The following is a 23,669-nucleotide window of genomic DNA, read 5'->3' on the forward strand; positions in this document are numbered from 1 at the left end:
TCCATTTTCTCTCTCACTCGCTCCATAAATTCTCACCGCACCACTCACTTTTCTCTCTCACTCTCCATTATCTCCTTCTTCTCGCCCACTCCTCCAGAATGGTCTCACCCTCCCAAAAGATTCTGGTCACCGGTGGTGCCGGTTTCATAGGCACCCACACCGTCGTGCAGCTCCTCAAAGGAGGCTTCACTGTTTCGATAATCGACAATTTCGACAACTCCGTCATGGAGGCTGTCGACCGGGTACGCCAAGTGGTGGGTCCTCATCTTTCTCAGAACCTCGAATTCACCCAGGTCTGCACTCTCTTCCTGTTTCCCTTCACTCTCTAACTTTCCATATTGTAAATTCACCTCTTCTTCTCGGCAGGGCGATCTCAGGAACAGGGATGACTTGGAGAAACTTTTCTCCAGAACCACGTACGCTCGATATTGCGTCTTCTCATTTTCCTATTCTTTTAAGCTTTGTTTCTTTTTCAGTTAAATGTGATAATATACTGAAACAGATTCGATGCCGTGATCCACTTTGCTGGCCTCAAAGCGGTTGCAGAAAGCGTGGCCAAGCCACGTCGTTATTTTGATTTCAATTTGATCGGCACCATCAATCTCTACGAAGTTATGGCCAAGTATAACTGTAAAAAGGTTTTCACCTCACCCTCCCTTTTTCTTTTCTTTTTCCCCTATTTTTAAGGCTGCTGTCACAATTTATTATGAAAATGACATGTTAGATTGAATTTAACTTTTCAAGAAACAAATTCTTTTAACACGGTATATATTTATAAATATCTTGCGATGAAATTACCTTAAATTGATTATACCTCTTAAAATATGAGATTATGATAAATGAATGTGAGGAAATATATATATATATATATATATATATATATATATATATATACTCGTATGTATATATAGTCTATACAGGTCTGTTGGGAAAAAAATATCACGAAAGAAAAAACAACGAAAAAGTGATATAAGTTTCTTCCTTAGGTAGATTCTAGAGTATTATTTATCTGTAAACTAATTTTACTTTTTGTAGAAATTTATTTTGTTTTCTTTTTATTTATTTATTTGTAAGGGCTTGGTCCATCATTGTCTTTAACTTTCATGTCATTCATGGGAGGGATTTTTTATGCTTTACGTTATGTGTTCCAAAGAAGGAAACAGTATCAGATTCTTGCCTTTTTCTTTTGTTTCTTTTGTGATGGTGTAGAATATTACTTGACATGATCATGTTTCTGTGTAGATGGTTTTTTCATCTTCTGCTACCGTTTATGGCCAACCTGAAAAGATACCGTGCGAGGAGGATTTCAAGTTGCAAGCTATGAATCCCTATGGACGGACCAAGGTAACTTTGTTCTGAGTACCCTTTCACTTTTACTTTCTTTTATTTCCTTTATTTTTTTGTTGGCAGCTTGTGGTTTCTAAGTTATCAATAACGAGTTATTTAATGGAAAAGGAAATAAAAAAGATAAGATGAATTAAACTGTATTTTCAGAATGAGCAGGCATTTTCAAAACCTGATTTTAACTCTGTTTACTCTCACTTTAATTCATTGAAGCTTTTCCTTGAAGAAATTGGGCGAGATATTCAGAAAGCTGAGCCAGAATGGAAGATCATATTACTGAGATACTTCAATCCAGTTGGGGCTCATGAAAGTGGTCAACTGGGTGAAGATCCCAAGGGCATCCCGAATAATCTCATGCCTTACATTCAGCAAGTAGCTGTTGGAAGGTTGCCTGAACTCAATGTATACGGTCATGATTATCCAACTAGGGATGGCTCCGCGGTTCGTAAAATACACCAGTTTATTTATTTATTTTACATCATATACACCTATAGAACACGACATTAGGGAAAAAAGTGTGCAAGTTGGACAAAGTAAATAACATTATAAACATATTTTTTTACCCCTGCAAAATGCTAATCCTCCATTCCTTCTCCTTATTCAAAATAAGATCCGGGACTATATCCATGTGATGGACTTAGCAGATGGTCATATTGCTGCCTTGAGAAAGCTCTTCACATCGGAGAACATAGGTGAATTGTTCTTTTTCTTCCCCTGTAGATCTACGTGGACAAATTTGTGTGTCATTGTATCAGCCTTATGATATTTACCGTTTTTATTTTCACTATGCTAAAGTAAAAGGTGGTATATTTTTGTTCAGGTTGTACCGCTTACAACCTGGGAACTGGTCGTGGAACATCTGTACTTGAAATGGTTGCAGCATTTGAAAAGGCTTCTGGCAAGGTAAATTATGCTTCTTCCTCAGGGAATGAAAGTTGTTGAATGGTGTAAGATTGTTAAAATTTATATCGTGTAAAAATCAAACACTTTTCATACCTAAACACAAATGAATGAAATAATTGCGTCTGAAGGCTTCTCTTTTTCCCATTGGATATGAAATCTTCAGAAAATTCCAGTAAAGTTATGTCCAAGAAGACCAGGAGATGCCACGGAGGTTTATGCATCTACACAGAGAGCTGAGACAGAACTTGGTTGGAAGTAAGTGCTTTAGTCCCTTGCGTCATGGTTAAAATGGTAATCATTTGCGTTTTTGACAAGCAAATTTTGATGGCCGAAAAATATGGATTCTCAAAATTCAAATACTAGCATACTAAGCTTCTGAAACTTGTATATTTGAGAAATAAGATGTAGGGATCTTTGATTTTATCTTTGTTTTTTGTTTGTTAAAATTAATTTTGCTCTTCCTTCAGGGCAAAATACGGTGTGGAGGAGATGTGCAGGGACCAGTGGAATTGGGCAAAGAACAATCCCTGGGGTTACACGGGGAAGCCTTGAATTAGCTTCAGAAATATTACTGCACATCAATGTTTGTTTCTTCACAAATAGGCATCACTTTACAGAATACTATGGTGGATGATTTGTTTAGGCAGTACAATGTACTATCTTTGAGAATAAAAATTTGGCCGCATATCAAGAAGTAAAATCTAAATGTATTCAAGCAATATTTCTAAATCTGATTAGCAATTGATTTGATATTGGTACAAGTTTTTCCACTCGGTCATGTCTTTAGAAGTTAGAGTTCAAATTCAATCTTATGTGTTGAATGCATACAAATATGGAAATTGATTAAACTATTAGTCGAAAATATTGAAAATGAAAAGTATTTTTTTAAGATGCCTTTTCTAAAAGTGAATTAAACTAAATTAATTTGCATTTATATTAATTTTCTTATTGAGTCACCTTTGGGTAATTGTTAAGAAAAAACAAATATCTATGATTATCGTTTTTGTATTTTGAAAAAATAAATAAATCATAGTTATTGAATTTTTAGTGTGCGTGTAGTAGGCAAGAAACAACCAATACATATTTATTTGTAATTAATTGATTCAGTAATAAAGAACAAATTATTCATAAGAATGAAAATAGTGTGAATATAATATTTGAAATAAAATTAGCATCTGAGAAGTAAAGGATAAGTAACTTGTATAACCTACTCGAACTCAATAGGAGAATATCTCTCTTCTCTTCGATGTTATATTTAAATTAAATGGTATGAAACAATGAATTTTTTATGTTTATTGGAATGACTTAAAACTTGATGTGAACTAAACGACCCCACACTTTTTTTGTTTTTTACGAGAATGAGGTAGTTTCATTTTGAAGCGATTTAGTTGCAAATGAAATCAGGTTCTAAACTTTGGACAACTTTTTTAAAAAAGTTAAAATCGTCAAAGTTTGACGATTTCGACTAATTAAGTAAAATCGTACCACGATTTCAGTTGTATTATTACGATTGTAGAATGTTGTGACAACTTCTGTATTTATAAAATGTCACTACACCAACACAAATAAAATCTTGTTGACATGACTTTACTTTTTATTCATAAAAAGTTAACCTTAATAAAAAAATGTTTCAAATTGTGCTGACTAATTCATAAAAATTTAGTACTGGGATTTTAAAATTGGTTTAGGACTTTGGGCGGCTGTAATTTGTGGAGACGACAATGACCCAACATAAGGGCCTAGCACTGACCAGAGTGAATGCCAAGTCTTTTTTTTCATTCCCATATTTCAACTTGCTCTCTTATAATAATTTTTTTATATTTTAAATCATATAAAATTAATAATTGGAAATATTAAAATTAGATTTTAAGTTATATAATTATATAATATAAATACATTTGTATTATATATCGTGTCCAGTTATTTCAATTTTATTTTTAATTATTATTTAAAAAATTAATTATTTTATAAATAATTTACAAAATCATTTTTGTCTTTAATAGTTATTTTAAAAGTTTCTCTTATTACATATTTTATTTTCAAATTTTACAATTAATAATTATTTTAAAAATTAATTATGTATTTTTTATTAATCTTAATTTAAATTTATATGAAAATTAAAAAATATAAATACATATGCGTAATATCACCCGTGTTATCGCTAGTATATGCCAAAGATATCTGCTTTTTTTACACAATTTTTATTCTCATTTTTATCCTTTATAATAAAATTATTAATTTTTTTTAAAATAACTGTTGATTTTTTAAGAAATAAATGCTATTTTAAAATATTTTATATAAAAGTGCATAAATTTTTCTTCTTTTTTCTTTTCATTTTTTTTTCTTATATTTGTTGTTTATAATGCTAACATCAATGTATTTTTTATTATTTTAATTGGTTTTCTCTAATGTATTAATTTATATATATTATTAACTTATAATAGAATATATATTTAAAAATGTGGAGACATACATGTGATAACCCATGCATTTATAATAATAACTTATAATAATTTTTTTTTTTATTTCAGAATATATAATTTTAAATACAAAAAGTTATTTTCTATACGGAATGCAAAAGTTTATGTATTGATGGAGGTGTTGGTTAAAATTATGGAAATGCAGTAAGAAATTACTTATTATGTATTTGTTTTTGCATTCCCATATTTCACATATACTCCAATATGGGAGGGATTTTGAGAAAGGAGTTACAGATATAAAGAAGTGGATTATTATTAATATAGATGGATTATTATTTATAAATATAAAATAAATCCATCTCAAAAAAAATAGCAACATTTATTTACTTCGACGATATATAGATAGACGGGTACGCAAAGTACGCACGTCTTATTTAATCATTTTGTTTATTCTGAATATATATATATATATATATATATATATATATATATATATATATATATATATATATATATATATATATATATATATATATATAAAGTGGGTGGTTCAAGGACAAAAGACAACCTTATAATTAGTTCCACCGGGGCAAGTGAAGGTGCTGGTGGGATCATCTTGGGGGTAACTATAAGCATCGGGGCACCTATCCTTGAAGAATTTGGAGAGAGGAGTAGCAGAACAGCTTCCGGAATTGCAGCAGTATTCGTTGCTTTTGTAGACAGTACATGGGTTGTTGCAACCGCCATCGGTCTTAAGCTCAGCGGGACACTGTCCGTTAATGTCAGCGCTGCATGATATGCCACGTGAGCATCCGTTCGACGTTGGACTGAACTCCATCGGAACGTTGAAACCGTCCACCAGGGAGATGTCGAAGAAGTCCAAATTGTTGAACCCGTTCAGCCCGTATTCCGCTAGGGTGTTCGGAGCTCTACCGTATCCTTGGCACTCCAGGACCCCGCCACAGTCGCCGGTCTGACATTCACCCCGACCCGACCCGTCGAAGTTGCAACCGGTTCGGGCCCAAATGCGGGCCCCTTTGGTTCCTTCCGGCACGTCAACGGACCAGGAATCGCCGGTGTTTAATTGTCTGCCGCCGCCAACCGGCACAGACGCCACCCACACAGTGTTGGGGCATCGGTTTGTGATGTCAAACCTTGCAGCATGTACAGCGGTGGTGAAGGTGAAAGATAGAGCCATGAGGAAGAAGAATCTCCTTGGGAGACTCATTTTCCGAAGTAGAGTAAGAGAAGATGTTAGAAGAGTGTGTTTGTTTTTGTGTGTAAAAATGGGGATTGCAGCAAGCCTTTTATAGACCACTCCATCCAACCAACCAGTATTAATGTTACCAAACAGATATTTTCAGACAATTCTTCAACCACATGTGTTGTGTTTTTTCTTTTACACGATGATTTTAATCTTTTTAATCTCGTTGTTTACTTTTCGCTAAGACTTACGTGATCGTTAATTAATATATTGTTATTTTTTTTTCTTTGTTAAAATTAATAACTTACATTAAATTATATCAAAAATAAAAAATAAGAATTAAAATATAATTTTTCTCTCTTTTTAAATTAATATATAAGTTGTAAAAGTAAGTACATTCTTCTAATTAAAGTATATATTATTTTTTAATTTTTAAATATTGCAATTCAGAGATTTTTTTCTTAATTGTTTTTATTATCTCTCCATCTTTGTTTTTTCTTTAATTTTTAACAAATAAATACATTTAATTTTCAATTTTATTTATTCATTTTTCAATTTTCATTTTATTCACCTCTTTTATCTTCGAACGAATCGTGATTTACAACTTAAATACACCTCTTAAGTTATATAACAAGTAAATAAAAAATGTGACGTCTGTTAGATTAATTTCTAAAATTAATTATTTATTTTAATAAAAAATTTGGTATATGTATATTTACCTTTTCACCAATATTATGTATCATATTAAATATGTATCTGTATGTTGATATTAATTAAATATCTAATATATAAACTAATAATATAATAAATTCGTGTTATTAACACATCATATTTATATTTGTGGATTATATTTGTGTATATTCATAAAATTGTTAGTGTACATCTATTCCTTTGTTGTGATTAATATTATTTAAATATATTTTTCGTAACACTTTTATGTTCAACTTAATTTTTGAATTTTTTTTATTAAATACGAAAATAAGATCTTATTTTTCTTATTGTGATATATATATATATATATATATATATATATATATATATATATATATATATATATATATATATATATATATATATATATTTCAGTCCTTTCTTGATACATTATTAATTAGATCTTAATAAGGTATATAAATATAATTAATATTACATAGAGTACTTACTTAATATCAATGATTTCTTACCTTAATAACTAAAAGTTCTTATTAATTTAAATATTTGAGTTTAATGGAGTCAAATAGAGCTGCTGTGAGAAAGCTGTTGCATTTTAAGTAATGATCATTTTCTTTGCTCCATCATCATCAAATACGTCTTTGCTAATGTTAATTTTGACGTCACATATATTATAAATTATTATATTCAATATTATTATAAATTCTTAAAAGAGAAATCACGTGATGAAATTAAAATATATATATATATATATATATATATATATATATATATATATATATATATATATATATATATATCAAGCCTGTCCAAAAGATGCAATTGGACGAGAACAACAATTCATTTTGGTGGAAATGTCAAAACCATGGAAATAATTTTTATAATTTTTAGTCTTTTCAATAAATTGATTTGAGTATTTATTTATTATTCAAAGTTGGAGAGCCTTGAACTTCAACCATAGAAATATATATACTTTCTATTCTTATTTGTTAAAAGTGTTTATTTAATAAAATCAATAGATTTTTTATGTGATATCAATTTTATAAAAATAAATATTATATTCTACTAAAATAAGTTATTATTTTAATATTAAAGATGGATATGGAGAAAAACCATGAACAGTGGTACCTTGAAAAATTGAAGTGCCCCTATGAGTAGGGTAGACGAAGACCTTGACTATACTTTTTCCACAACAATTGTGATAAATTTAGTTACATATTTTCTGAAATTGATATTATATTATTTTTTATATTATGACAGATATTATTTACTGCTATAGAAACAGTAAAATTTTCTCATGAACCTTTACGTATTTCAATTTTTAATTAAAACTTGAAGCACTAGCTTTGCCTCTTTGACTATAATTTAAAATTGGTGAGTCATGACTTGGACTACAATGAAGATGAGTCTTGGTATTAAACCCTTCTTTTTAACTACAAATTTTTAAGTACGGTCATATTAAATATTACAAACTTTGACAAGTATGCAAACATTTTAAACATTTTAAAGTTCATCTGTCATTATATAGAAATTATTAAAAAAAATGAAACAAAACAAAATATAGGAGGTGTCCCAAATTTACGATATAACTATATTTTATAAAATATAGATAAACTATATCTATTATAAAAAAATATAAATAAATATATAAAGATAAACTTATATTGTTCTTTATGAATTAGAGCTAAATTAATTAATTTATCAATACAATGATTTTTTTTTCATGAAAAACATGAGAAATTTTAAGTTGCATATGATTATAAAGATACAAACATCGACGTCATCTTCTTGTAAGACCCGAAGAAATCACTCGTTAATCCAAAAAATTATGACAAACTAAAAAAAATCACTCTCTAACCAAAACCTTTGAAAACCCTCCCTCCAAACAAATGCTTAAAAGCATAAATAACTTCCATAAACTATGTAAAATAGAAGTCAGTACTCCTAAAAAAGCCGAAAAACTACCAACATATTCACTATTACTTCCTCTAAATATAGGCTTCAATTGTTTAAAGAATCAAAGTCTATACCAATATAAACTTTGATTCTTTTAAAACCAAAGCCTATAGTTGTACTAAAAATTAAAAAATGCTAACGCGTGTTGAAAAACTTAATTTTTCTTAAAACTAAAATCTATTAGGCTCAAGAATATTTATGACATTGGTCTCATAGAAAAAAATAAATAATTTAGATCGTTATAAAAAATAAAATACATTAAAGATATAATTTACTTTGTGAATTTTAAACAAATCAAACTCAAACAAATTCAAACAATACCAAAAAAAAAAGAATTTGGACAATATTCACGCAATAAAAAATTAGAATGCATAATAATGAATCATTCTTTGTTTATAAACAAAAATTATTTAATTTTAATTTTAAAAATAAATTTTACTCAATATCTTAATAACATGTTTAATACATAGATTAGTGAATATGTCTGCCAATTTAATATGCTAAAATGGAATTTATTAATGATCTTAATCTTGTTATTTTGAACAAGAATTTTAGTTTCTACCCAAAGTATATAACTATTATTTCACAGTGAATAGAATTGAAAATAAATATTATACTTTCTTCGCATGAACTTTAACCTTATCGTTTGAACCAAAGAAAAATGTAACAAACAATTAAGTTGACAACAATAAATAAAATAACTTTAAATGTTTGAACATAAATTTTAAGTATTAATATTAATATAAAATGTGTTCAAATTACAATCAAGTGAATATTCCATCCTATTATTACAACTTACTTTTTTTTTCTTACATTTCAAAAAATAAATGTAGGAAAAAAAAATAAATATGGTTTATCGACGGTATAATTGAACATTAGAGATTGTAAAATATGTGGGTAATATTATTCCGCCTCAACCGACCTAGTCTAGTCCGACGAGATTTTTAATAAATTTTTTGTTATTATGTTTTAATTATATTTTAAAATTTTAAGAGTGTATTTTAAAATTTAAATTGTAATAATAATCTTTATTCTATTTTATTTGAAATATAAAATTAATATATATATATATATATATATATATTTTTTTTTTTTTACTTTTTTGAATATTTTGATTATAAAATTATTGAAAATATAATAATTGTTTTTTAGAATAAATTACTATACCAACTCCAATTTAAATAACTAGATTTTTATTTGTCTATCGTGAAAAGTCACACATCATGTTTTTGTCATCTCTTTCTTATTGATACTTATAGCTAAATTGAATTTGTTTTTAAATTTCTTTTATGTCTCATCTTCTTCATTTGGAGACTTCGTCCAAAGACACATGTAAAACAATTTTTTTCTCCATCCAATCTACATCTCATTAGTTATTGTAACTACATCATAACTAAGTTCAATTAGAATCTTCATATTGAAACTGTATTTATCATCTATCCAACTCCAATTATCCATAAAAGAAAAAAAATCATAAAATATTTAAAATAGAAATTTCTATTTTTTTACATAAAAATGGTAAAGTGACTTATTATACCAATGATGTATTAATAATTAGTTAATTAGTATATTATTTTTATAGTTTAAGTTTAAGAGAATGCAACACCTACGTAAGCGATGTTATTTTTTAATTATGTGATGTGACAATGTTATTTCAAGGTAATCAGTGACCTCGTGAGCTTGTTTTTCTTGTAATTTTCTCTCTTTCAATGGAATAAGTGATGTTGACCTAGATGTCATAATAAAATTCTAATGTAATGATTGAAACGATAAAAATTGTTTTAATATCAAAATATTAAATAGTACAATATATGAATTTTGATCCCATAATGTGTAAAAGTAAAATAACAATAAATTATTAAATCCAGGCGTTTTATAAGAGAAATAAAAAAGATGAACCTTCATTATATAGCAAATTAACAATAAATAATTGATTCAACGACTTAACGAATTTTATAAGATAAATAAGATCTCTTTATATAGACTAACATAATTCAAGATAAATATTTATTCACTCACAACGTAATCTAAAAAAAATGTAACTTTATGCAGTTCTTATCATACGTTATAATACAAGAAGATTTAAATAGTTTCTCATCTTTAGTATTATTATCCAATTGACATGGAAATTAGTAAAAATCATGTAAAAATATTTAAGATGGATATGAGATTGAGATTGAATATTGAACATGATGAATTGGGATTTGGAAAAACACATTTCAAATAAATTTCATGGACCAGAAGCTTGCACGTTGAATCTAAAACAGATTATACTAACATTTTTTATCGACTTTACTAATGCATAAAATTAATTTTATATTATTGTAATTTAAAGTTATCGTTTTCAAACTAACTTATTGAAGGATAATGTGTTCTCAATGCACTCATCTCTCGCCATTCATTTTTCCTACGGAGGTAAACAAGTCCTAAAAACAATGACCCAATCTACAAGTACATCACAATGTGTATTTTTTTTTTAATTTCTATTAAAAAAAAAGTTGGCAGTCGTTCTGTCTAGCCAAGACAATTTTGTCATCCTAATTTTTTTTAAATACATTCCAAATTGTGTAATTTAAAATGTATATTCGGATGTGTAAATACTTTTCAAAATGTACATTTCGCCCTTCATTATAAATTATACAATTCGAAAAATATTTACAGATTTTGAAATATATTCTAAAATGTAAATATGTTTTGAAATATATATTCTAAATTATTTTTTCATATCTAAAATTACCTTCCAAATTACACGATCTAAAATTCATCGATTGGACGGGTTAGTGTTATAATGGGCCTGACAACTTTAAGCCCCTTATGCAGTTGATTCTCTTACGGCTGTTTCTTTCTGCACCCTCACAAATTTATTCCTTCATTCCATAATATATGAATTTCTGGATTTCACTTACCGGAACACACTAAACCAATTCTGGAAATAATTTTTCGGAAGATACTCATAAATTTCGGAAATATCTTTCTGGGAAAACCTCCCAATCCTATTATGTTTATATTTTTGGGTACAGGAAGAAATTTGATAACATATTTTTTTTAAATTCTTTAACTGTGAATAGATTGTCATATTCTAAAACTTAATGAAACTTACATGTGTTATATAACATAAGATCAACCACTTTCTAATATTAGTAATTAAATGGCATCCAACAATCAAAGAATGGTTAAATATATTCTCGATTCTTCAATTTTTCAATGAAATTCAAATTAATCTCTCTTCAAAAAATTTAATCAATTTATTCATTAATCTTTAAAAATACGTGAATTTAGTATTTTTAATCAAATTTTATTAAATTTATCTGACATTTCAAACATATTTAATAATAGTATTTAAATTGTTTATATTAACACAATTTTGTTTTAATGTCAACTTAAATAGTATAATAAAATATGTTTAAAATGTCAAATAAACTTAATAAAATTTGATAAAAATGATTAAATTTATGCATTTATAAAAATAAAAGACTAAATTGATATAACATTTTGAGGATGAATTAATTTTAAAATTCATTTTACATGCAATAATACTGCTGCATTTTACATGAGTACATTAAGAAGCTAAATGAGTCACTGCTTCTTCAGAATGTCATTTACATGTAATAATAATAACATATCACTTAGTGTGATTTTCAAATTTTATTGGACTTGAAAATGGAAATTGTTAATTCTCTTATGACATTTGATCGTAAAAATAAGAAAATAAGTCCATATAAAATATCTCATAACTATCTAACTTACTTTTATTCAAATTTATTTAAAAAATAATAATTAAGTTGTAAGATGTGTCTAGTGGTATCATTTTTGAGAAACATACGAAAGTCATCTTTTATTCTTCTCTTAAAAATGTGCCTCATAGTAGACTTTTAAAGAGCTTTATATTTATAAATAATAATATTTGTCCATTAATCTTGGTCTCCATTTTCAGTTTTTCTGCTTATTCATTAGATCTCATCTTACACTCACCCGGCCACCCTTACTCGCGCCACCCTCCACGGCAGCTCCGGCAACCACCTCTGATTTTTCGCTCTCCTTTTCTCAGGTTCTCTCTCTTTGTACTCTCTTTCTCTCTTGATCTATTCAAATTTCAACTGGGATCTTCTGATTTGGTCGGTACCCATTTTGCGATTCTTTCCATTCAATTGACACCTCTATTCTGTTGGAACCTCCGTTACTTGCTTTCCCTTATTTGTTTCGCCAGATGCGGTTTGTTTTCCGCGATAAACCATTCCCCTCCCCCCAATTTTCGTTTTTTTACAGGGTTTGGTGTTATTGATTTTGTGAAATTCTAGATCGTTCACAGATCATGATTTAAACGGAATTGTGTCGTGCTTTCTTCAATACTAAATTCGATGAATATTTGTGTAAAATTTAAAACCTTTGGCTGGATTTTCACTTTTCATCTTGGGACTAGGGTTTTGCTTGAGTATTATGTTTTTGTTGATGGATTTATTGTAATCTGTAGTGATTTTTTATTTTTTTTTAAATTTACTAGTTGCTTGCTTGGAAATGTTATATATCTGTGTATTTGGGGTTGAATCTTATGCTGATGCTTTATTTTTCCTTCATTGTATTTTATTTGAGGTTTTATTTACCTTTTCAACATTGGAAGTGACTAGTTAACAGAGGGTTTAGTTTAGTTTAGCTGTTAGTTTCACTTGCAAATTGTTGTTTGAAACTAAATGATTGCATTGTGTGTGTGTGATTATAACAGAATTATGCCTTCTCAGAAGGTTGAAACGGGTCACCAAGACACGGTCCATGATGTTGCAATGGATTACTATGGTAAGAGGCTGGCAACAGCTTCATCAGATCACACAATTAAGATAATTGGAGTGAGCAACACGGCCTCTCAGCATCTAGCAACATTGACTGGTCACCAAGGACCTGTTTGGCAAGTAGTGTGGGCTCATCCTAAGTTTGGTTCTCTTCTGGCATCGTGTTCCTATGACGGCCGTGTCATTATATGGAAGGAGGGTAACCAAAATGAATGGACTCAAGCTCATGTGTTTGATGAGCACAAATCATCTGTGAACTCTATTGCTTGGGCGCCCCACGAGTTGGGTCTCTGCTTGGCCTGTGGCTCATCCGATGGGAATATCTCTGTTTTCACTGCAAGAGCAGACGGTGGCTGGGACACTGCAATGATTGATCAGGCTCACCCAGTTGGTGTCACTTCTGTGTCATGGGCACCATCAACGGCACCTGGTGCCCTTGTTGGTGCAGGGTTGCTTGATCCTGTGCAGAAGCTGTGCTCTGGTGGCTGTGATAATACTGTGAAGGTATGGAAGCTCAACAATGGACTGTGGAAGATGGACTGCTTCCCTGCTCTTCATATGCACACAGATTGGGTTCGAGATGTTGCTTGGGCACCCAATTTAGGGCTACCTAAATCCACTATTGCTAGTGCATCACAGGATGGTAAAGTGGTTATATGGACCGTGGCAAAAGAGGGTGATCAGTGGGAAGGCAAGGTTTTGAATGATTTCAAGACACCTGTTTGGAGGGTGTCATGGTCACTGACGGGAAACATACTGGCCGTGGCTGACGGGAACAACAATGTGACATTGTGGAAGGAAGCAGTAGATGGGGAATGGCAACAGGTGACAACAGTGGAGCCTTAGAATGTGATTTGCAGGCCTTGTTTATTACTTTGAAAATGGTTAGAATTTTGTTTTGAAATATAGTTGACATCTTGTTTCCCTGGATATTATACAGTTGATTAATTGTGCTTCATTGTTCATTGATGTTTGTGATCCATTGCATGTTCTGTTTGTGTAAGAATTAAGTTCATTAGTTCGAGTTATTTTGAGGTCAGAAGAATATTTTTCAACTATATAATGTGACAATAGCTTCTGTTCTGGGAGTTGCATAATATCCTTGAGAATTTGTTTTTAACCAGGCCTGTGATAGAGAACTTCACGTGATATCATCGTGCGATCTGTGTAATTGACCTTACTTGCTGGGATAAAACTATTTTTATTTTGTAGTGTATCTAGGCAGGTAGGGGAAAGTGGTTAATAACTTTGAACTACGCAGTATGAGCTTTCCAATTGTCTTGTGCTTCCATAGAATTGAGACTGACTTATAGTGTAAGAATGATTTAATTTTAGTAACAGACATAATCAACAGTGATATAATTAAATTTGCTGTCACATTTACCAGAAGCAATAAAATTGGTATCTGTTGTTTGCTCAATGTTTTATACGATTGTTTGGATTTCTCTATGTAGAAGAAAACTTCTGTTTTCTGTTTTGTTTAGTTAGATGGTGCAGCATTCACATCATCCACCCTGTTATAGCCCGGACATGTCCTTAAAATTGATATGAAAATTTAAGAGATGAGCTTTCAAAGCGAGTTTTCCATTTAGATTTTCTCCTTAAAATTTTAGGGAAATACTGTCTCCTACAAAACGAGTGACGAATTCACTGCTGCACTTTCATAGAAAAGTAAATGTTGTGCATTTTTAACACCATGGATTGTACAGTAAGAATATATGATGGTAATTACGAATTCCTTTTCTTTTTTACCGAATATTTAGTGATAGAAGACAATTATGGTTTACATGCATACGTGCAAAGCAAAACCAAAACAAGAACCAGCGGAAAAGGACTCAGAAAAACACGAGAAATATACTTGGAAAGGTTAGCGTAATTTTCTGTTTAATTTTCACACTGAAAAGTCAAAATTGTTGTAAATTTTGGATAAAATAAATGTTACTTATATGCTCGTAAATTAAAATAAATAACACTTCCATGCACATAATTAAAATAACAATTAGGGTATATTAAAAAAACTATACTTCCAATAAAGTATTTATTCTGTTTTCTAAGTACTCTCTTCTTATTCTAAATCAATATCGTAGCATTACTAAAATAACATGTATGTAACAAGGTATGAATCTTCATTACATGGTAATGATTTATTCAACCCGATTCCCGACTTAAAGAATTTTTTAAGATAAATAACACCTCTATATAGACTAACATATAACTAATGATAAAAATTTATTCACTCACAACATAATCTAAAAAAAAATCAATGCAACTTTATGTAATTCTTTTTTTTATGTAATTGTTGTTGAGAATAATTGAATTATGAGTCTAAGTCTCATATTAGATAAAAGTAACAAAGTTAAACATTATACATATATAAAAAAAAATTCATAAACTCACTTTCTTCATGTTTTGGATTAAAATTAGTTTCAATCCTTATGTAGGATAAAGTGAAGTTATATATATATATATATATATATATATATATATTATTCTTAATAAACAATTTCAGAAAATACTAAAAATCTCATTCTCAATTTTAATATTATCAAGTGATATGAATGTTAGTAAAATCATGTAAAAATATTTAAGATAAATGATATTTTGTATTTTTTAAAAGTTGTCATTCCTTATGTAGGTGGTTGGACTGAAATCAAATATATACAATTTCTCTCTAATAAATCTTTTTAACTTCACATATATATAATTTTTACTTAATAAACCTTTTAAAAAATCCTAAAAGTCTCACCACTAATCATACAAAAAGATTAATTACTTTCTCACTTTTAATATTATTATCTAAGTGACATGGAAATCAATAAAATCATGTAAAAATATTTAAGATGGATATGAGATTGATATTGAATTGGGATTTGGAAAAACATATTTCAAATATATTTTACGGACCAGAAGCATGCACATTGAATCTAAGATAGATTACACTAACATTTTGTATCAACTTTATTACTAAGAAAAATGTTAAGCATACACCAATATTTTTAACATACACTAAACCTACACCTTCCAGAATACAATAAACATTTACTAATTGGTAAATTGCAAGCGAAATCATTGTTTGTTATCAACTCAAGCCCAATTTCTGTTTTATTAACATATGAGAAAGGAATCAGTAAATCATCGGGTAGATGATGAGATATGGAAATCTGTATATTACAAATTTACAGGGTATTCCGACTTTAGGTCGGTCGATAACTATATCTAAAGTATCGTTCGTTTTGAAATCTAAATTTGTTCTTAAAGATGTCTCACAGAGTTGATCGATGAAGATGTTTTTAAGTTGTTCTTGACTTCTGCTTTCCAGAGATGTGAACCATCGAGTATACCGTAGCTTCGTCATGGTTGTCCTTGAAAAACTTCTTGAAACATTGAAAGAAGATATATTTAAATTGTCTTTAACCTCACTCTTAACTGCATGAGACTACCGGACATACCAGAATACAGGTGCAAGAGATGATGAAGTGAAATAAGAATGCTTTTCCTCTCTTTCTCGTATAACATTTGAATACAGATACAAATTGTTATACAAAATGCCAGAACTTAGAGATTGGAGATCGGAGATTGGCAAGTGCTAAAAGTATGCCCCTCCAAAGTTCCAACTCACTTCATTTGTGGCCTCTACCCCCGTCAAAAGCTGCTTCTTCCTGTTATTAACTTCGCCTCACAAATGCCATTAGGCCTAAGGCAGCAACAATTGCAGCTCCAGCAGCAAAAGTGCTGTATGCTGTTGCCCATGATTCTGAATTACCATATTTCCAACTCATTGAACTTGAATCATTTCCATAATCCCGTGTTCCTGAGTAGTCTAAATGCAATCTCAATCCCTACAAAATTCATAAATTCAATTCCAAACTTATTTGAGACAAATTCCTATTGATATACTATCATGAGATGCAAATGAAACAAATTTAAAGCAAAGTGACCGTTTTATTGATCGTGACGTCTGTCTTTCCCGTCCACAAAATCAGAGACTAATTTCCTTAGTGTTATTAGACTGAGATAGGTCTGACAAGATATCTTGTGATGGAATACGAGATATGTGAATGCAAATTTTCTAACCAACTATGAAAATTAAAGTTAAATTCTTTTGACCTCTCTTGATGTCAACTATATCAAATTTCAAAAAGAGCAGTAGATGTACTGTGTGAGGCATGCATTTTATAATATTCTATCCACATTTTAAAGTTCTTTTACCTTTTAAGACAATTGATTCTTGATCCATACAGCCATAAACATTTTCGATGCTGTTATTCCATTTTAATATTTGTGAACTCATATAAGAAAAGGAAAATGACTAATTAACCTATCTTGCTCTAAATTCAACTTTTCTTTAATATATCATTAGCCCTTCCTCTCTCAAAATTCCATTCAACCATACCTTCAAACCAGCCGCTTTTGCGTGGTCTACAGCTGCGGCAAGATCACTGTCCGAAGCCAGTACAATTTTATCATTTTCTTCATCTTCGTACTACAAACAAATCGACGAGCTTGCATTAGAAAAAGGAGAAAAGCCAGACCGAAGAATATAAATATAACATTTTGAAACTTACCAAAATTTGGGGCAGGTTCGTGGGGTCAATGTCATCACCGATTCTATGAATGATGCAAGTTATTACATCTGTCATGCTCCGAGTATCTGAACTTGCACGAAGCACACAAACCACTCAACTGATATCTTTTTACGTAATGCATAATTAACGTGTAAGTTGAAACAGAGCTTCTTCAGTCAATAAACAAGTTTCTTGCGGTTACAGAATACTAAAAATTGACTGAAGACTTGCAAACCAGTAACATTCAACTGAGACTACTAAAAATTATGGTATTTTTCCAATCAATCCATTATATATCACCATTATACTACCAATTTAAATTTTAAATAACATTTTTTTTATCAATTTGCTTGCAGACTAAATTAAGTACATATTTTATTATTAAAGTGAATTTGTGATATGGTTGTTAACGAAAATTTGCTAGTCTAAAGATGGAGAGGGAAAACACACATGTACGCGAAGACCTGATTGGAAACATGCAATATATAGTTGACATACCGCATGTGAATCTATGCAATCTACCCTTCCTGTCTTGTAATTTGAAGGAAAATGCATTCGTCATGCTTGACCCAATATAAGAAAGGGATCTCCCTATTTCTCCTCCCTCAGAAACCATTTTCAAGGAAGCTTCGCTGCCATGTCAATAATAACATGTAATTAAATTAAAATTTTGAAAATAACTTTTCCTGGCAACAGGGATGCATATTTGAAAAAGATATAACCTTTGGGAATCGTCGTCCTCCCCATTTGGAACTAAGGCCATGGCCGAATCCCAAAATTTTTGTATCATGGTGTTGGCTGCTTCATTATTAAAACCAGCACTGTTTCCGACCTAATCAGTGGAGAAAATGTTGCCATCATTACAAATCTTTAGCGGAAAAAGATCACGGAAGCTAAAAAAAATTGAATTTCGGTATCTTATATTCAACATTAACATCAGCAGTGCTCCAAATCAGGGAAGTGAAAGAAATAACTTTAGAATAATATCCAGTTGGTAAAAACAGTTGAACATTTTCTTTGTCCTAGGAGCTACATATTGCAAGTAGAAGATAGGCGGAAAAAGTCGTTGGAGAGGTAGGTCATCAGTTTGAGTACTCTACTAATAAAAACTAAACTAATAATTAATATTTGCAGATTAAAAAAGTGTTGCAACAAGAGGTGGGAAAAATTAAACCCTGATACTCTTCGCCATTGATGGGACTAAAGGTACCATTGATAGTAAATTGCCAAATTGTAAGGGTAAAAGAAATCCTCGATGCATCGATGGGATAAACCAACAGAGAAAAAATAGCAGTCATTCCCCCACTGTATTTACTTATGTAAGTGTAAAATCATGGAAAACAACCTAAGGGATTTTATATAAGGATTACTTCTCCATAATGCTTGACTCTTGGTGATTCTAAATATTCAATTTCATGACATACGAGAGAGAGAAAGTTAACCGCACATTTCAACATCAGTAAACTATGTGTACGACGCTAATCAACCTGACTAAGGCACACGTTTTTGTGTTAACGAGTCTGGTGGTCGTGTTGATTACGGTGAGGATGGTATAAAATTTTACAACTCTTTTCATTATATTTTATTTTTTACGCCAACTCTGTTCAGTATGTTGTGTGCTACGCCTACGTCTTAGAGCATGTGGAGGTTGAAGCCGAGAAAAAAAAAAACGAAGTGCTCTCTGATTTTATTTGGCTTTCTACTAGAGGATAATATTTTCATTAAATTTATTAGTATGATATGCCACCTCCTTTTCTGTTCTTAGTAGCCGGTTCCATGCTTTAAGAACATTCATAAAAAGAAAAATAGTTAACATCGGTTAAGCTTTCGATAATAATGAATCATCAAGATTTCATATTCTTATATTTCCAAGACAAGAGGCTTAAGCATATGGATAAGGAGAAAAGAGGGTGGCAATTTTCTTCTCCCAAGTTTAAAACCAAAATGCTGACTGACGACCCACTAATCAATAAATTGCATACATATTCAGATATCAATTCATATATGAAATCTGCATTTAGTTTTTAAGGTGAAGAAAAGTAACTAGTTTTACTGAAAATAATTTGCTATAGTACATAAATCAATAAGAAAATACAAATTTAATATAGAAATGGAACAACTTTCCTATCATCTGAAATTCACATTGAAAAAGGTAATAATCAGTTTACCTTATAAATTGTAATTACTTTTTTTCTAAAATATCTTTACTTATTGTGCTTCTATTCCAATGCGAAAGATAGAAATCTATTTAATAATCAAGTATCTTTCTATTATGCTCGATCCTTATTTTAGGAAAAGATTGTGTATAACTTACAAATAAACAGCCAATTACCCCATTTCAACAAGGATTCAATAGAGGTTTAATGCAATCAACAGCAGTAGGTTTACACAGTCATAGAAAGCATACCTGACTAGCTGTTGCTACAGCCGCGTGAGTTATATGAATTACATCAACCGTAGCAACAACAGTACCATCTGTTTCAACCATCCAAATCAGAAAAATATTGATGCAGGAACTAGTTCCCCATCTCATATACAATTTATATTACCTCTATCAACAATGGGAAGATGCAAAAATTTCCCATCATGCATAGTGTGAAGTGCATCGACTATTGGTGTATCAATTATTGCACATTCTGGATTTGGAGTCATGGCCTGTATATTGATTGACTGTAGGTCAGAAAAAAAGGGACAAGAAACGATAACTGGACGAAAGCTCTGAAAAACTTCTTCTAAAACATGCAGGAAAATGTGGTCCTGAACATCACTAGATCTAGTTGTAGTGGTACCTTCTCAACAAGAGTAAATTCTGGAGGAAGACTTTGTGCTATCACCCGCATCAAGATATCCTTTGAACTGAAATTTGTGTAGGGAAAGTAGTACATTAAAAAAATACGGACGATACTTGTTTACCAAAAAAAAAAAAATTCGAATGTAGGAGGTAAAAGTAACTTTTCAGAAAAATAGGAGGGTGGCAATGCCAATAGCAACACACTTACGTAAGGATACCACAAGGTTTGTCATTAACAGTCACAACCGCACAACTAGCACGAAGTTCAAGCATCTTCTTTGTTGCCGCCAAAACTGAGTCTGTTGGTGAAACTGTAACAACCCTGGAAATGCCAGTATCTGCTGAATTATCTTGGTATAATAATCACAACATGCAAGCAAATTAAATCCCAGAAAACTTTTGTCATCTAAAACAAAAGAAATTATTACCTACTTTGAATTCTCAGGAATTATTGTAGACAAAGAAGGCTTGAATATCTGCTCGCGAAGTGACTCAAAGAACGTCGAATTGGTGCCTGCACAAAGGCCAAATTAGCATGAAACAAAACCAGGCCTAAAGAAACTGGGAACCTAACTAAAAAAAAAGTAGCCATGAAAAAAAGAAAATACTGTACAAACCAGACGTAGGTGTTCCCCAGTGTTTTTCGATACCTTCAACAGCAGCCGCAATTGCCCTTCCTTTCTCTGCTGCCCTTTCCATACGGGCAATGGCATCATACAAACACTTCGCTATGTCAAGTATGGCAACAACTTCTCCGTTGTCCACCACAGGTAAATGTCTGAACCTCCCTGAAAACAATAAATCATCCTTGTATTTATTCAAAAAGCACCATACAGAAACAGCAATCAACTTGAAAAAAGTGTGTGTTGCCTCTCTCCGTATTCTGCCAACCTTGCACCATCTTTTGGAGGGCTTCCACAGCAAGAGTGTCAGAAAGGACAAATACTGGATTCCTTGTCATAACCTTGGAAACGGTTGTTTCTTCGAGATTAACCTCACGAGCAATAACTCTTGTTGTTATATCCTTTAACCACAAAATTATAATGTAAAACAAAAGGCCCAGTATTCATTTTTTTTGTTAGTGGGTGTCACAAAAAGAAGTCCAAATTTACCTTGTCTGTGAGGATTCCACAGAGCAAAGCATTAGAATCTGTTAGCAGTAGAGCATCTACTTTGCGAGCAGCCATCCTACGACAAGCTTCATAGACGGTGGTTGTTTCAGGAACTGTCAATGCCTTTGAAAGCCGCAATGACTTCACAGTTCGCTCTCCCCTGCCCAATTCCAAGTACAAAACAATGGCATCATCATCATCATCACATGATTTAAATGATAAAACCACAATAACCATTATCTGATTCATCTCTTCTTACATTTCCGAGAACGAAGACATCACACATTTGTTTAAAATTAAAAATCAATATAATTTGAGAGCCTTGAACAGATACTCTGTGAATGCTTAATTAATAAACCACTCTATGTGATGCATCAATTAGCTAATCATGAGAATACGTGTTTCCATAAAGTGAAAATGACAATTCGCAGGAACACGAATTATACTATTTCAATTTGAATTTTTCTTTAGAATCGCATTAGCTCCTGCAATACCTAAATTAAATAGTCATTTTGTATAACTTAAATTAAAATAGACAAATACATTAATCATATTATAATAAAAGCATTTTAATACACAAGTTAAATTTAAAATCTATGCTAAAACTTTATATTATGAAGCAGAGCTCTTTCTAATAATTAATCAATTTTTAAAAATAATGTAGATTTGATTTACAAATAAATAAATACATAATTTATTAAAATGTCTTTTTCATTTTTATTTATAAGATCCGTAACGTATTTTTACTAATAATTCTTTTACTGAAATTAAAGTATTTATAATTAAACGAGAGACTATTCCATTTTCCATATGAATTGAGAGAAACTATTCGTGACTTAGTTTTACATTTATGATTTATTTTATTTTTTATGAAATGAGCTACTAATTGAATATAATTTAATGATGATAAATTAAATAATCAATTATAATATTAAAAAACATTTTTAGATAAAAAAACTCTGGTAGAACATAACTATTTTATTTTATAGGTAGGATAAATCAATCAAAAGAAAAACGCATACGAAAAAAAAAATGAGAAGGAGGAAGTACACGGTGCGCGGTGACGGGAACGTTTTACGAGGAGTAAGGTCAAGCGACGAATACTCAGAGGCTTTCTTCTTGTTCTGCGAGGGGCTGTTCGTCAACGAAGCGAGCCTTCGAGAAGAAACACCTTGAATTGACATCTTTCCCGAACGCTACCTGTAACCGCTCAAATTCAGATAAATTGTGATGATGAAAATTGAAAAGCGAGTAACGAAATTGAGAAGAAAAGAAAGTAACCGGAAAGAGAAGAATGTTGGTTAAAAAGGAGGGCGAAAGAATCTGGATAGAAGGGGGTAGAGGCGGTCGGAAAATGAAGTATGTTCCCGGTGACCAGCCGGTGCAGAAACAGACAGATTGAGAAGGAACATTGTGGTTGTGTAGGTAGCTGAAGAAAAAAGGCGGGGTGGTGGTGGGAGAGGAGAACTTGGCGCCGATTCCAACGGTGCCAATTCTCCTAGGATCAGCAAGTGCGGTAAATTCGACATGTGTCACACTAAGCATGCCAATGCTACGTTCAATGAAGTTTAACGAATTCAGTTATTATAGGGAATATATTTGCCTTACACATTCCTTTGTAACCAAATCAAATACGTATGTACAAAATAAACACTCCAAGTATCGTGGATTATTTTTCTAAAGTGTTAAATATATATTTTTTCTTTTAATTTTTAATAAATTTTAGAATTAATTTATTTTAAAATTTTAAGATTAATTCAGATTTTTATTTTTCGAAATACGTAAATTTAGTTATTTTAATTAAATTTTATTTTTATTTGATGTTTTGTACGCATTTCAGTATTGTATTTGAGTTGTTTATAATGTTTGACACAGTTTTACTTTAGTGTTAAGTTAAATATTATTATAAAACACGTTTCAA

The 23,669-nt window shown here is 30.6% G+C and overlaps 4 protein-coding genes across 5 annotated transcripts; 2 read left to right on the plus strand and 2 right to left on the minus strand.

Annotated features, from left to right (window-relative positions):
• UGE1 (UDP-D-glucose/UDP-D-galactose 4-epimerase 1) lies at positions 1-3,008 on the plus strand. Its single transcript, XM_028059700.2, has 9 exons — positions 1-293; positions 367-416; positions 503-638; positions 1,243-1,344; positions 1,558-1,785; positions 1,955-2,036; positions 2,165-2,247; positions 2,411-2,502; positions 2,715-3,008. The coding sequence occupies exons 1-9, from the start codon at positions 99-101 to the stop codon at positions 2,797-2,799; spliced, it is 1,053 nt and encodes a 350-aa protein (XP_027915501.1). The 5' UTR covers positions 1-98; the 3' UTR covers positions 2,800-3,008.
• Positions 3,009-5,136: 2,128 nt separating this feature from the next.
• On the minus strand, positions 5,137-5,962 carry LOC114179374 (protein P21-like). The gene has a single exon (XM_028065698.2). The coding sequence runs from the start codon at positions 5,893-5,895 to the stop codon at positions 5,218-5,220; it is 678 nt and encodes a 225-aa protein (XP_027921499.1). The 5' UTR covers positions 5,896-5,962; the 3' UTR covers positions 5,137-5,217.
• A 6,427-nt stretch (positions 5,963-12,389) lies between these two features.
• On the plus strand, positions 12,390-14,249 carry LOC114178939 (protein transport protein SEC13 homolog B). The gene is made up of 2 exons (XM_028065095.2): positions 12,390-12,544; positions 13,217-14,249. The coding sequence occupies exon 2, from the start codon at positions 13,221-13,223 to the stop codon at positions 14,124-14,126; it is 906 nt and encodes a 301-aa protein (XP_027920896.1). The 5' UTR covers positions 12,390-12,544; positions 13,217-13,220; the 3' UTR covers positions 14,127-14,249.
• A 1,965-nt stretch (positions 14,250-16,214) lies between these two features.
• On the minus strand, positions 16,215-23,281 carry LOC114177077 (CBS domain-containing protein CBSCBSPB1-like). 2 transcript variants are annotated; one of them, XM_028062311.2, is made up of 15 exons: positions 23,030-23,281; positions 22,799-22,948; positions 21,749-21,908; positions 21,528-21,660; positions 21,287-21,424; positions 21,069-21,150; positions 20,845-20,958; positions 20,635-20,701; positions 20,395-20,500; positions 20,253-20,320; positions 18,568-18,677; positions 18,344-18,477; positions 17,846-17,931; positions 17,674-17,763; positions 16,215-17,119 (listed from the first exon to the last, which is right to left on the minus strand). In XM_028062311.2, exons 2-15 carry the CDS (start codon positions 22,930-22,932, stop codon positions 16,946-16,948), a joined length of 1,596 nt encoding a protein of 531 aa, XP_027918112.1. In that variant the 5' UTR covers positions 22,933-22,948; positions 23,030-23,281; the 3' UTR covers positions 16,215-16,945. The 2 variants fall into 2 exon arrangements, with proteins under 2 accessions (XP_027918112.1, XP_027918111.1); XM_028062310.2 differs by having other exon boundaries at positions 21,254-21,424.
• Positions 23,282-23,669: the final 388 nt, after the last annotated feature.

This window comes from Vigna unguiculata, chromosome 3, assembly GCF_037176805.1.
Source record: "Vigna unguiculata cultivar grain cowpea cultivar isolate G323 ecotype 2 chromosome 3, ASM3717680v1, whole genome shotgun sequence".
Lineage (NCBI taxonomy): Eukaryota > Viridiplantae > Streptophyta > Magnoliopsida > Fabales > Fabaceae > Vigna > Vigna unguiculata.

Bases quoted from the DNA above. Each gene is read 5' to 3' on its own strand.
- LOC114178939 (XM_028065095.2), top strand. From the start codon at position 13,221: ATGCCTTCTCAGAAGGTTGAAACGGGTCACCAAGACACGGTCCATGAT.
- UGE1 (XM_028059700.2), top strand. From the start codon at position 99: ATGGTCTCACCCTCCCAAAAGATTCTGGTCACCGGTGGTGCCGGTTTC. The intron at 294-366 runs GTCTGCACTCTC...TCTTCTCGGCAG, and splicing joins AGAACCTCGAATTCACCCAG to GGCGATCTCAGGAACAGGGA. The intron at 2,503-2,714 runs GTAAGTGCTTTA...CTCTTCCTTCAG, and splicing joins GAGACAGAACTTGGTTGGAA to GGCAAAATACGGTGTGGAGG.
- LOC114177077 (XM_028062310.2), bottom strand. From the start codon at position 22,932: ATGTCAATTCAAGGTGTTTCTTCTCGAAGGCTCGCTTCGTTGACGAAC. The intron at 20,321-20,394 runs GTAATATAAATT...TGGTTGAAACAG, and splicing joins TCTTCCCATTGTTGATAGAG to ATGGTACTGTTGTTGCTACG. The intron at 17,764-17,845 runs GTAAGTTTCAAA...ATTTGTTTGTAG, and splicing joins CGAACCTGCCCCAAATTTTG to TACGAAGATGAAGAAAATGA.
- LOC114179374 (XM_028065698.2), bottom strand. From the start codon at position 5,895: ATGAGTCTCCCAAGGAGATTCTTCTTCCTCATGGCTCTATCTTTCACC.